Consider the following 14,987-nt stretch of genomic DNA (forward strand, 5'->3'; position numbering starts at 1 on the left):
AGATAACTGTTCTTTCATTTCAATGGTTCGGCTGGACTAGAAGAAATTAGAGTTGCTTAATTTATTAGATTTTTTGTTGTTTTTAAAATTAATATATCTAAAACTTTTACATCATTTTCATTGAAGATGAAAACTTTAACTTGGCAAATCAATGAATATCTGTGCTTTTATATAGTAAACTAATTCCAAAAGTGTGGTATAAACACACTACATGAGCTGTTTTCCTTCAGTGACACTGTTCTGTACTGTGTCAGCACTAAGTTTACAAACTTACAAGTATAAAATCCTGGGTTTGACTCCTTGCAGTGGACAGAGTACAGATAGTCCACTGTGTAGCTTTGTGCTAAAAATAAGCAAACAATCAGTAACACTAGTTGTCAGTGGCAAGTCAAAAGTTGGTATTTTCAAACTCAACTTCTTCATTTGACTTCATTTGTGTCTCAATAGTTAATATGTTTGAAATCCTTAGCCAACATTAAAAAAATTGTCAGTTTCATTCATTATTATTTCTGTATCGTAGTTTTGGTATTTTCTGGAATGTTTGTTACAAGTTTCTATAGGGTTGGAGTTAATTTATACAAATCATTGTTTTATCACACAGTTGAAAAGTACAGCAGTGTTTGAAGCTGTAGCTCGTAAACTAAGTGAGAACCCTGATTTAGTTTCTTCAGTCAACACAGTGTATCAGTGGAATATCACAAAAGATGGACAGGAAGTTGGAAGATGGAGTAAGTGTTTCAACTGTAAAATAAGTGTTATTATAAATATATATGTAAAATTCTGTGTATTTAGGTGGAGGACAGTAAATTATTTATAAGTTAAATCTGAGAAAGCGTTAGTAAACTATTTTCAGAAAAGTACATGGTTTCATTTGTTGTTGTTTTTTTTCATGTGAAAATAATAAAAATGGACTGAAAAACATTTATAGAGTAAATCACACAAACTGAGTTATATGTATTTTAAAAGCTTTATTTTACCAGAGGTGTAGAATCAAATAAATTAACTTGTATTTTCATTCAAGACTATATTATTGGATACACAAATCAAAGTCCCAGATTGTATGTATATAGCAACAATTGCTCAAGGAAAATAAATATGTATGTACTGAAAGATTTTGGGTTGTTTTAAAATGTACAATTTAGAAATTTGTTCTGGTCTCTGACTACCTCAAATCTTTTCATCTTGCCTTTTTGTTATTTACCATCTTCAGCTGAATATCTTAAAAACACTGTGGATAGAAGGAGCTTGAATTGTTCATGTAGATTTTATTGATCTATGCAAGGAAATAAATACATAGCATTTGAAATTAGGTGCAAACTGTACTTGAGAATCTCTAGTACGTAGGATCTATGTGGTTCGAAATTTCATAGTCTCAGTAGTAGCTCAATTTATCGATAGTAAGTTTATAAAATATAATGAAACTTATCTTTCACTTTTTGTAGGATTTTTTAAACATCTTGTAAAATAAATGTCAGAAAATTAACTGAGATATGTGGATTTCTGCTGTTTTTCTGGATTGCAAGATTACATTTTGAGCTCCTTTTAGAGCTTTCACCATTAATTTTCAAAACTGAAAACATAAATTCTGATCTAATATTCAAAATATGTTCTTGACCATGGAGCATTACCATATTCCAATTATTATTTTTTTACAATTTTGTTATAGTTACTGACTTAAAACATGGGAATGGCTCTGTGTACCAGGGTGAAGCCAAACAGGGAAAAGCTGACTGCATCTTAACAATGGATGATGACATACTTGACAAACTTGTAGCAGGCAAATTAGACCCACAGAAGGTTAGCTATTAAGATTTGGGGATTTTAAGGGAAAATTATTAGTATAGACTTTTTTGTTGTTGTTGTTTTTATGTCCACTTCTAATGATAAAAGGAACTTTTTTTTGGTTTACAGTTAAAGAAAATTTCATCTGATTATTAATTGTATACACATTTTTAGTGAATATTTTTTATTTGATTGTTATCATCTTGAAATAATAATTTTATCAGTAAAGATTAAAGTAAGATTAACAGTAAAACTAAAACTCTAATCCTGAGTACTGTTTATCATTTCAAATCTAAATGTGTTTTGAAAAACACTAGTCATAAAGGAAAAATTGATTCAGTATTATATTTCTCATTGTTTAAGTTAACCAAGTTTCTTCAAAGTCTGTTGTAAAGAGAGCATTATCCTTTTTTTAACTGTTTAGATAGGTACTACTTTGGATTTTTCAAAAAATATGTGATCTATTCCTTATGAAAAGTATATCTTTTTTCCATTCAGATGATTAAGATATACCATCTGTCGTTTGAATTTTGAGTTATTTTCTAAAAGTAATATTTCTGTTATGTTAATATGGATAACTAACATCATGTACAGATTAACTTACCTAGAGTCATAAGAAAGTGCCCATTTCATTTAGTTTTATTTATTTCAGGCCTTTATGACTGGAAAGTTGAAGATTTCTGGGGATATCATGGCTTCTCAGAAACTACAAGATTTGTGGGAAAAAGATGAAGAGAGAGAGAAACCAAAAACAACTAAACCAAAGCCTACTAAATTTACAGAAGTAAGTCATTTTATAGGTTTTAGATTTCAAACTGGTTCTTGTATAAACTTTAACGTGTGTCTTTTACTTGATTAGTTTGTGAAATGTTTGTTATTTTCAACATATGTCACAAAAATACCAGTCTAAAAACTAATATATTATAGTATGCTTACCATTTTTGGAAACCAATTATATAAGAATTATGAAAAATATTTTATGTTTAATAGTGTTTTGCTGTGATAAATGTATAAATAGAGTTTGCACTTTACTGACTCTGTTGTATAATTAAGCTCAGTGTGTGTTGTTATATGCAATATCTAAAGGTGTTTTTAAATCCTGAAGTACATTAAATATGCTTTGTTTCTGCTCCTGAAATGGAAATTTTTTAAACTTAATTATATATATATATATATATCCAAATTTTTACATGACTGTACAAATAGAAAATTCCTTTTAAACTTAAATATGCCTGTTTCATTAGCATTATTTTGTTGGTGTTGCTGGAAGATAATTTTATGAGTCATGAAGGTTCACTAAAGTATTGTTATATCTACTTTTTTTTTCTTCCGTGTAATATGATAATAAAGTGAATATAATAGAACCTTGTACTTAACCTGCAATGACTTGGTATAATTTACAGTGGGCTAAATATTGTCTTAGAAATTAGGGTGCTTTTCAATAGGAAACATTAGCCAAGTTTCTTATTCTAGTAGCCAAACTAGTATTTGATATGTATTTTTACATTTGAGCTTGTATGTTTACTTTAGTGGCAAGCTGAATAATGTATAATGTACTGGACACAATAAACAAAGCAATGCAAAAACATGCTTAAATGTGTTTCTATAATGCAGTGATAATGATTAATATATAACTTCACACTAAGCTTTCTTACCATGACCTAGTCATTCACATTCTGTAACTCAATAATATCAATTGATTTTAATTTTGTTAGAAGTATAAGTACATGTAATGTTTACTTTTTTTATGCTTCTTTTCAGCCTCTGTTGGGCTTGAAAAGTGAACTTATTTTCAAAATTTTTGCTGAACGTATCCCAGAAGAACCAGAACTAGCTAAAAAAATGAAGGTTGTTTTTCATTGGATAATATTGAAACAAGGGAAGAAAGCAGAAGAATGGAGTGAGTATGAAAGACTTATTTTCACCTGGAAAGAAACTGCAACTTATAAGTAACTTAACCCAGAGATTCTGAAATTGTGAGTCTCAAGAGATATCGAGGTTGGCTGCAGTAAAGACAAAACATATATATATACTTTTATTGTAAAATTACCGATAAAATAATAATCCTAAGCTGTCTTTGAACAAACAAAACAGTACACATATATAAGAGCACTAGTAGATTTTACTGAACCATACTAGAACAGTGATCTATGTCCCTCATTTGTGAAAGAGTCATAGAAAATTTTTTGCTATTCATGAGCTGTCCAGATCTATAGAGAAATTTAATGGAAGAATTTGCTTCAAATTAATAGTTTCGTTCTATCTTTGACATTAGAAATTTTTAATGTGTGATTACTTTAAACTGAATATTCATTAATAACTGTGAAAGTCTTATAACCATTCAATAAAACCATTAATAGAGCTAAATAGAGTAATTAATCTGTTCTCTGCACATTTTGTTAAAGTCCATACAAGTAAGTAATACAGAGAATTAGTTATGTTTAATTTTTGAAATGATGTCTAAATCATTTCAGCTGTTGACTTGAAGACACCAAAAGGTCTTATATATAGAGGACCTCCAAAACAGAAACCAGACTGTTCCATCACACTAGAAGATGAAGACTTGATAAAGCTCATGTTAGGAAAGATGAATCCCCAAAGGGTAATTACATATTCGTGAGAGGGTGTAACCATTAGTATTTGTAAATGTAAGGATTGTGATTATAAAACTTTTGTGTTGAGGAGGATAAAATATCTCTGTTTGACACCTAAAATGGTCTGTTTAGACCAAACACTTGGCAGTGAAACTATAAGCATGTACATTATTGGCAGTTACTAGTAGCTTAAACTTAAGACCTACAGCATTGATTTTTTTGCAGTAAGGGAGATATTTGATTTAAGTGTAAAGCATGTCAGACTTTCAAAATATATCTGTTATTAAAACTTTTATGAGAATCTCCTCAATGTTCTTATAACTTGCGATTAATGTGAAGATGTAATTAATTAGTAGTTCATGCTCAATATCGTTTTTATATGTAAAAGTAGTAATTTTGCAGACGTGTTAATATTTTGAAAGTTTTTGGTTAAACTCAAATACTTTGCTGTAATGCTAGTATTCTGCTGTCTTTTTACAGTATCAAGTTACTCAAATGTTTTAATATTAGTGTCATTCTACTACAGTTTTGTACTGTATCATGCTACTAAAATTTGTACTGTCATGTTTGTATCATGCTATTAACATTTTGTACTCTAATCTTAGTATAATGTTAATAAAATTTTGTGCAGCAATCTTAATATCATGCTACTGAAATACTGTGCCATATTCATATTATCTTTTTACCAAAAAGCTATCGTAGCATTAATTTGTGAAGAATCCCTTTTCAAAGTTTGGAAAAACATGAAATAAAGTTACATACCTTATGTGGAATTCTAGGGTTTGAACACACTTTTTTTTTGCACAAATCTGTTGCTTTTTTTTAATACAGGAAAAGCAATGCATAAAGCACCAAAAAAGCAATAAAAAAATTCTTTACCAACCAGGTCCCATTTCTATGTAACTTGGATAATTTAATATTTCCATAATTTTTAGTTGTAAGAGTCACAATATGGCTGAGTAAGCTTGTTACTTTTCTGTTTGTCATTATATTTTGTTCAATTAGCCTAACACTGGGCCATTGGACTCCAGCCATTACTTCCTTGTAATCAGTTTTAAATATAGGTTTTGTTTTACTCTTAGTTTCAAGCATTGTAACAGTAGATACCACTTTTTATGTTGGTATTAATAGGTATGTGTCATATTTTACACATTTCTGCAACATGCTATTAATGTTACTAGCAAAACCAGTAACAGGTTGTGTAACAAAAGACTCCAAGTTAAATGGAAGATTCTTTCCAGGTTTTATGAAATTTTTGAGAAGTAAAATGATAAAAGATTAGCTGCTTCTCAAATATAGTTACAATACAATTTTCTTTTAAGAATATGATGATTATAATAATATTCATCCCGAAGCACAAAACAAGGTTTAGAAAGAGATTTTAAATCCATCATCATACATGTTCTATGCAGAATAATAATCTTTTCGAAATAGAATGGTTAAGAGAAACCAAAAAGACCTAAGAAATATTTGCTTATTGTGTTGTGAAGTATTCGTAAACACAAGCACCATTGACTTTGCTCGTACACATTAAAAAAAGTATTACAGGTAAGATATGAAACATTTCAGTATAACGTAAACAAGTAAAAAGTTGATTTTTACTTTTTGACCTAAGTATGTAGCTCCGTTCACAAGTCAATATTTATTTATTATATAATAATTATGAGCAACTTTGATGTAAAACTAATGTTTTGTTTCAAGCTAATCAATTTGAAAATAATGACGGGTAGTTTCTGCTCTTTGTTTAGGCTTTTATGACAGGAAAATTAAAGTTGCGAGGAAATATAATGCTGACACAAAGAATGAATAAGCTCTGGCAGGAAATTATGAAATCTGGGCGTGCTGTTGAATTGCCACTTGTTGCCCCCATTTTATCGGAGGAAAAGGTAAGAAATGATTACGTTGCACAAGTTTGAAATCTTTAAATCCTGTTGTACGATTAAATTGCCACTTGTCCCAGTTTTATCAGAGGAGAAGATATTGAATTGAACAAGTTGGTAATCACAAAATCTGGATGTACCATTGAATTGCTACTTGTTGCTCCAATTTTATCGGGAAAAAGTAAGAACTTAGAAATCAAGACAGAATTAAAAGTGGTATTTTGAAACATAATGTTAATATCTATGAGCATGTTTATTGTCACGTTTGTTTAGGGTATATATTTACTTGTCTGTATCACAGATTACAGTTCCCACAAAGCTGTGAGTTTTATGAAACTAATTCTTTGTGCTTCCTATTCAGAATTTTGTTATAGCGAATAAAGATCATTTATATGTTTTTTGTGTTATTTATAACTGGAGTAAATTCATAGAAAAGCATGTAAAGGTATTAATTATTAGGTTAAACTTGTACTTCCAGTGTTTTTTGCAATTGATAGAAGCAAACATTGTGGTAGATTAATGGTAGGCTGAATTTATTATATTAATTAGTTAGTGTTTTATGCATGATAACATTTTATGTATGTGTAATAGCCTCTTCGTACAGACATCAGGAGTGATTACATCTTCCTCGATTTTGCCAAAAGAGTTGGAAGAACTCCAGCCATTGTTACTAAGACACAAGCAGTGTATGAGTGGAACATCTTGAAGAATGGATCGCCAACAGCCCAGTGGAGTAAGCAGTTGTGTTAATACTTAGTGGTTGATCACAGAATTTGTTCTCACATTGTTTTATGTTTTTCTTCTATGTCTGTGGAATTTATGTAAGTTGGCATAAATAATGTGTTAGGAAACAATGTAATAGAGTTAAAGATGATTTTCTAGTGACAGTATAATTATAGTGCATCTTTTGTCATAATACATTTGAATAAGGTCTTGACAGATGCTTTAACTTAATGTATAAGTTTTTTTGTTTGTTTTTTATGGGTTTTAGCTTTTTAGAGTGATATATATTTATATATAAACGTGTTCCAGTCTGTTAATACAGATTATAACTTCCATTTTTTAAGCATTTTAGTTTAAAACATAAAAGTAAGTGAACAGAGGTTCAGTATCTTCTTAAAGCATTCTCTCCAAACCAGTTTATTTAGTTATCAAAATATTCAACAGAGATTTATTAATGTTATTATGTGCTGTCAAGCATAATTATTTCGATAAGTTACAATAAACCAAAACTGTATTAATAACTGTGTGTGATATCACATTACAGTAATACTGATTCAAAATTTAAACCACACAATTTTCTACTGATCCGATTGGAGTTTCTTGTAAGAAATGTTTATGTATTAATATTTCAATTATACTTTGTTTATCGTATGCTGCTGCTAAAAAGGCCTTTATCAAGCTGTCTGTGTTTGAAGGTGCAGAGTTGTAATTGAAATTCTGTTTACTTCGTAATTCATGAAACAACAAATCTTAATGCATAGCATGTCTCATCTGATATTGAATTGAAATTGCAGTGTATATACACACACTTATAACTGAAAATCCATATTGGGCTAGCAAAGAACTATGTGATTTAACCAATAGTTTTACTGTGATACAACATCACCTCCCCTTCCACACCCATACATTTTTACTACCAAGTGTTCTGTGTTTGACAAATTATGTTTTTTCAAAGTTGTATTCACCCATTTTTAATCCATTTTGTTTGTATTTAATAACAGAAATTATTGATAGAAAGCGACCACTATTACTGCCCCCCCCTACCGTGGCACAGTGGTATGTCCGCAGCGGACTTACAATGCTAGAAACCGTGTTTCAATACCCATGGTGGGCAGAGCACAGATAGCCCATTGTGTAGCTTTGTGCTTAACTTCAAACAAACAAACCACTATTACTGAATTTGTATAGTGAATTATTTACATAGATTTATTTTCTTTAAAGAGAAATAAATAGCAGAATGTTTATAACTTTTGAGGAAACTAATTTTGTGATTGATATATAAATTAAATATTGTAAGTAAGGATGTGTGTATTATTGTAGTAATGATAGTTTATGCAGTAACTTTTGAGGAAATTCATTTTGTGAATAATATAGAAATTATAAATATTGTAAGTAAGGTTGTGTGTATTATTGTAGTAATGATAGTTTATGCAGTACTTTTGAGGAAACTCATTTTGTGAATAATATAGAAATTATAAATATTGTAAGTAAGGTTGTGTGTATTATTGTAGTAATGATAGTTTATGCAGTACTTTTGAGGAAATTCATTTTGTGAATAATATAGAAATTATAAATATTGTAAGTAAGGTTGTGCGTATTATTGTAGTAATGATAGTTTATGCAGATGTATCAAAGTATAATGTTTTATTTTTAGCTACTGATTTAAAGACTGGTATAGGAGCTATATATAGAGGAGCACCCAAAACTGGAAAAGCTGATTGTACATTAACCTTAGAAGACAGTGATTTAACTGAGATAGTTACAGGTGGAATGGATCCAAAAAAGGTTAGATTTTACTTATTTTCTAATTCTAAACTGTTCTGAATGTGTGGTTATTAAGCTGTAGTTACCATTATTATATTTACAAAAAAAAAACTCATTTTACACTAGGTCTATTTTATGCTCTGTCATGGAAAATTTACAATGATTTTTTTGGCTTTATATCATATTTTTCCCACCCTGTAATGGTTTTAAAACCAAACTATACAACCCTTAAAAAATATCCAAAAATCCATAAACAGAAATTTATTTCATTATGTATGTTGGTCCCATTCACCAAAGACATTAATATAAAACATTTTCAATAACAAGTTTATTTCAAATATTTCAGTTTTAATTTTAAGAGTCTGTTATTTCTGTAGTTGAAAGATAACTTAACTGAGGAATATCAAGAAATTAAAACGAATTCATCTCAAATTTCTGTCATGCCAATTTTCCAAGGATTTCAACATGAAGAAATGAACAGTTTCTTATATTTTAATAAATAATTTTGACAAGAAAATAAACATTGAGGATTTATCCAACTTTTAATATTGTAAGTTTTTAATTTTAACAAATAAATATCAGACTTTAATCTATGCAAGGTCCATGTAGCTTAAAAGCTTGTATGATTTGCTACTTGTGAAGAATTGTCTTTCAATTTTGAATGCAAACTAAATCTCTAAATAGATTTGTTTATTCAATAAAATTAACATTTCATATCATTTTTAATGTATCATGTAAGTTGTATGCTTGCAACCCTTGAAAGATTGATAACAAAATCAGTAATTTTGTTTCTTTGTCAAACACAATAAATTTACAGTTTAAAACAAATCACTGTGTATGTATAAAGAAGTATTGGGCCATCATCTAGTACATTTTGTAACACTTGCAATTTTGTACCTATACCAGAGATTCTAATTACAAGTGAAAATCTTCAAGAGGTAAAATTTATAAAAATTCTGTTTTTGAAAAAAAAAAACACTAATTTTTTTACACAAGTTTTTATTGATGGATTTTTCTCAAACACATTTTTCATTTATATGTTGCTTGGATGAAAGTTTATAAACTCATAAATTGAGCAAGAAGTATAATAAAAACTTATCTCTTGTTTTTGTCATTATAGGCAATAATGGCTAGAAAACTGAAAGTTAGTGGAAATGTAGCTTTGGCAGAAAAGTTGCAAAACCTGATTTCTCCTCAAGCTAAGTTGTAGAAGAAAATAGGGAAAAAAAAGTGTTTGAATCATCATTCCTGTTTTAAGAGAATTGTATGCGACTTAAGAGGGAATGTTTGTTTGATGAAATTTGTAATAATAATAGTCTGCATTATAGGCTCTTCAACAATTTGCTATAAATAATGGGGACATGGTTTAATAATATCCTTTTATATCTTGTGATACATTATAGTTATAAAATAATGGTTATCTTTAGGTTTGTATTACTCAACAGTTTTGGTAATATTGTATCAAAAGAATTAATAAGAATTATCTCTTTATGAACTGTAATAAAAGCACAATATTAATATAACTTTATTTTGAGAAGTGAAAAATCATAAATTGTCTTTTGTTTTTTATAAGTAATAAAAATGCTTATACTGAGAAAGACTTGATTTAGAGGAATTTTTAGGCAGAGTAGGTTGTAGTGAAGTTAAATTTTTTCTGGACTGTATCATGTTTTCGTCTCCATGCTGTGACCCTCATCAGGTCGAAGCATCTAAGTATGATGCTCTTTATCAACGCGGGTGCCCCCAGTGGCACAGCGGTATGTCTGCGGACTTACAATGCTAGAAACCGAGTTTTGATACCCGTGGTGGGCAGAGCACAGATAGCCCATTGTGTAGCTTTGTGCATAAATTCAAACAAACTTTATCAACGCAGAAGCCAAAACTTTAAACTTCAAACAGATGCAGTCCTACAACTCGCTGCAAACATTTTAGACGGGATGGATGATACAACAGTTCCATATACACATTATTTTCATTTGAAGTATATTTTGTTTAGTAAAACATACTTGAAAGGTCATAGCCAGTATATTACAGTAAATTCTGAGGTAATATTTAAAAAACGATTCTTTTTTCTTAAACTTAAATAAATAGGAAAATTTAACCCTAAAAGTAATTTTCAGTTTGTTAACATAGAAATCATAAATTCATGTATATCTTGTACATTTTTTTATTTCTATGTTTGATGCCTGCTGTAATTTTAATTTTGTATCATCAATGTTGTTTATTCACTTTTGTGTGGAACAACAGGTGTGATGATGTCATAAGTGTATGCATGAGATATATCAGACTTCAATTAATTAATATAATTAATAGATTAGTTTTTATGCTTACAGGAGTAATAAAATGAACTGCTGCTGTAGACTTGTTTATCTAGCAATTGCCTTTTTTTTTTCTAATAGTGGTCAAAAGATGTTGCTGTGAATATCATAGCCTAACTTTTAAAATTGATGGTTTTGTGAAAAGTAGTTTTATCCAAACAGACCATATTTTTGGTATCTATGACAACATATTCAGTTTCAGTCTTTTTTTTTCTTCTCATTAAGTAGTAGCTCCTTCAAAGTGTATCATGCAGTATTCAATGTGTTTAGAAATCAAATATCTGAAATGATCAAAATTGATTGTTTCTTTAAAACAGTTATCATTGTTGTGGTATTGTATTAATATTTTTATGAATGCTTTAGAAATTGTTAACATAAGTTTGAGCTAGGGTGATTCAATACCATTTTGATTCAGACACTGAGGGGTTCCAGGTAGGTGCCTTTTAGAATACTCATATTGAAATGGTTAAAGTATTACAACTATTAAAATATAAGTTTATAATTTTAGATGAAACAGAAGCTACAAATATTTGTAATCAATACTATATTTACTGTTCTAAGTTACTCATTAGTCATTTTGTATTATATTTGTTTTTTAATCTTGGGAGATTGTACCTTTTGGAAGGTAAATATAAAATTAAGATGAACTCATGATAAGAAATTAAAAGGGCATTTTGTACTCCTTAAATTCCTCAGTTCTAGGTATCAGTTATTGAAAATGAATATGTTATAATCAAAATATTAGTTTAACCTCTTCACTAAATGAAAAAGGTAATTGGTGAATCATAGTATGAATAGAAATTTTGTGTATAGGTTCATGAATTTGGTCAAAGTTAAAAAATCAAATGATGTAATTTTTAAGCACCTATAACAAATGTAAAAACAATTATTCTTCAACATGTCTGAAACTTATTTCTCATTTTTCAATATGTAATGTTCATATTATAAGGAATAAATTTTGTATAAAGTCTTTGTTTTGTTTTCACAAAGTATAAAAAAAATGGGGAACAGTGTTATGTTGTGTTAGGCTCATAATATATCAATAGTTTTATATATATATATAACACTTGTGTATGAACATTTCTCATGTAGCTAAACATGTAGTTTTGTTTTTGTTGATTAACCCTAGTAATTTCCTGGTCAATAAAAAGTATCACACTTGCAGAGGACAGAACAAAAAATAAAACGAAAATAACTTTAAAATCATAGCTAAGACATTATCATTATTGTAGTTCTTAAGCTACATGTATCACAAGAACAATAACTGTGGTAACACTTGCTAAGTTTGTACTATAATTTGTGTAACTGTTTTTACCTTAACCAACTTGGTCATACAGTGGTTTATCCTGCACAGAAATAGTTAAGATTTATTAAAATTAAAAAATCACAAAATTTTATTGTAGCTTTTAAATGTCTAAATTATTACAATAGTATTTTTATGCCCATAGTGTAGATACATAGTTTCACAGTTTCATATCCTCCATTTGAACACAGGCAGTTATGACTACATTCTCAAGTAATAATTCAGTGGCATCTCGAAACAAAAGAATTGGTGAAAGAAAAATCTTTTAATTTTATGTGCTTTTTGGCCTATAAGCTGTAAATTCTATACAATATTCTTTATGACAAAAACTCTCAATTACAGGCTTATTTCTGTATGAGATCAGTGAACAATGATTTGTTGCCCAACTTTGAGGAAAACTTTCCTAATTCACAAATAGCTGTTATTCTTCCTACACCAGATTAAGAAGTATCCCTCCCTTCTCTGGATGGAGGTAAGTCCTGCTTTGAGACTGACACCCCTTCATTGATGGTATAAACCCAGCTAGCTCCTTCAGAGTAAATGAGGTCAGTATTGATAGTGTTCTCTCAATGACTGATGTGTCCAATGGAGGTCAAATTAATTCAGTGAAGAAAATGTGGTACTGATATCAAAAGAGAAACTTAAAATAAATTAAAAAATGACTCATGAAATTAACAAAAAATCTGATTGTAGGTTAACCTTTTTTGCCTTCAAATCCCATGAGGCAATATCAAAAGATGTTGGGAACAAGCCCAGATACTATCAAGAGTGGAGCTCCAAACCAAACTACGTAAGTTTTAACAATCTACCCCTCCCACTAGAGCAGATTTGAGTATACAAATAACACTGTCAGAAGATGGCCACCAACAGGACTGAGGCTTGGACTCTCTACAATGGATATCAGAAGGGCCAAAGCCAAAGATGTTTTCAAAACCACCACACAGGCTAATCATAACACTGGTGAAGCTAAGGTGATGGAGAATGGAGCCATGTGCTGACTCTGGTTGAGTTGTAAATTTATCCCTCCCTGATTTATAGGTATGTTTTGCCTTTACCTAATATTTTAATTCTATCATTGAACTAATTTCAGGATGTATTTTTATCGCTTTCATTATTAACCTAATTTTTTTTTGTGTGTAACTTGTTTAGTTTGTATTTTGATTGTGTTTCACTTCTGTTCAAATGAAAGGGGGATTTACTGTTGTTTTTTGTGATTTGTATGTACCTTTGAAGGGCCCATTTTGTTGTATTTTAAATGGAGTTTTGTGCATTTTGATATTTTCTTGTGAAACAAGTTTTCTTTTACTTTTTTTCATTGTCAAATGGTTCATTTAGTAATTTTCGCTACTTGTGTTATGTTAAATTATAATTATTAACTTTGTTAAAAGGTTTTCATTTTTCTATGTTTACCTTTATTGATGGGCTTAATTCCATGTATTTCATTGTGAAAAGGTTTAGGCTTAATATGTAATTCATTATTACATGCCATAGTCTTTTACAGAGTGCCATTAAGCATAGTATTTTGTATTTGATGTCAAGAGTTCTGAAGTATTCATTGCACTCTTCATTGCTGATTTAGCACCAGTTCATGGTAAATACCAGATAAAATATACAGGGATACTGAAAAAAAATTGTAGATATGCATTTCAGTGGTTCTAGAAGTTATGCAAATACAATATGGACAAAAGTATTTTTATTCTTCACATGAACATCACCTTGCACTACAACTTGTTTGAGTCTGAATAAGACTGACTGTCTGTTGACAGAGATATTTTGAGTACAAATACTTTTGTAACACATCTTATTTTCTGTGTACAACAGACTTGTACATTTTTCTCAAAGTTAACCACATTGTTTTATAGATACATGTAGTAAATTTGGAATTATAGCCACCATTCTTTCTCCAATACAGGGTCAATTCAACATACTCGCCCCCGCCCCCTGCATATTGGGTTAAGGGATTTCATTTCTAATTAATTTAAACATAATAATCATTATTAAAGTTATTTTTCTGTATATATGTAATTTTCTATGAAGAAGGGCATTTTTGTTTATGTGTATATTTGCAATCTTTTGTGTTATGTATTGTTGTAAAATGTTATTTCATTATTTGTTTTAATGTGTTACATTTTTAAATCTATGTAAAGGGTCTTTTAAGTTGTAGTTCTTTGTTTAAGGGTTGTGTCGTCCATATTGTGTGTAAATATTTGCAGGGATGAAATTTATGTACTTCTTGACCATGTCACAAGTGGAAGGTTAATTGGTTTTATGTTTAATTGTCTGCTTGAGGAAAAGTTGAAACAGAGAGAGAGAGGCAAAAGTGTGGTATGCAGGTGTACTATGCATTTTCTACCATCTTATTTTAATGTAAATATCTGTTGCTCTCTAAAGATAATACCTGTTCCACCCATGGGTGATTAGCTGTAACACTGCACCAAAAATATAGATGACAGCAGTGTCCTTCACTGGAAGATGAGAGGATATAGTATCCCACGTTCAATGAGAATGAATTGGATGTTTCCTGTTAAGTAAGAAACTTTGGGTGTATACTGTCTACAAAGGCTGTCCTACAGTTTGTTGAGGGAAGAATATCTGTTGATCACTCCAAGAGTCCAGTAAAAGG

The 14,987-nt window shown here is 29.7% G+C and overlaps 1 protein-coding gene across 1 annotated transcript in view; it reads left to right on the forward strand.

The window, feature by feature from the left end:
- The window catches only part of LOC106463218 (peroxisomal multifunctional enzyme type 2-like), a 50,633-nt gene extending 38,602 nt beyond the window's left edge, over positions 1 to 12,031 (forward strand). Inside the window, exons 23-31 of the mRNA XM_013923212.2 lie at positions 602 to 728; positions 1,667 to 1,797; positions 2,435 to 2,566; positions 3,544 to 3,682; positions 4,257 to 4,384; positions 6,125 to 6,262; positions 6,848 to 6,989; positions 8,634 to 8,764; positions 9,864 to 12,031. Of these exons, the coding sequence (XP_013778666.1) occupies positions 602 to 728; positions 1,667 to 1,797; positions 2,435 to 2,566; positions 3,544 to 3,682; positions 4,257 to 4,384; positions 6,125 to 6,262; positions 6,848 to 6,989; positions 8,634 to 8,764; positions 9,864 to 9,953 (1,158 nt within the window). The 3' untranslated portion in view covers positions 9,954 to 12,031. The remainder of the gene's footprint in view (positions 1 to 601; positions 729 to 1,666; positions 1,798 to 2,434; positions 2,567 to 3,543; positions 3,683 to 4,256; positions 4,385 to 6,124; positions 6,263 to 6,847; positions 6,990 to 8,633; positions 8,765 to 9,863) is intronic.
- The last annotated feature ends 2,956 nt before the right edge of the window (positions 12,032 to 14,987 follow it).

Source organism: Limulus polyphemus, unplaced genomic scaffold, assembly GCF_000517525.1.
Source record: "Limulus polyphemus unplaced genomic scaffold, Limulus_polyphemus-2.1.2 Scaffold1350, whole genome shotgun sequence".
NCBI lineage: Eukaryota > Metazoa > Arthropoda > Merostomata > Xiphosura > Limulidae > Limulus > Limulus polyphemus.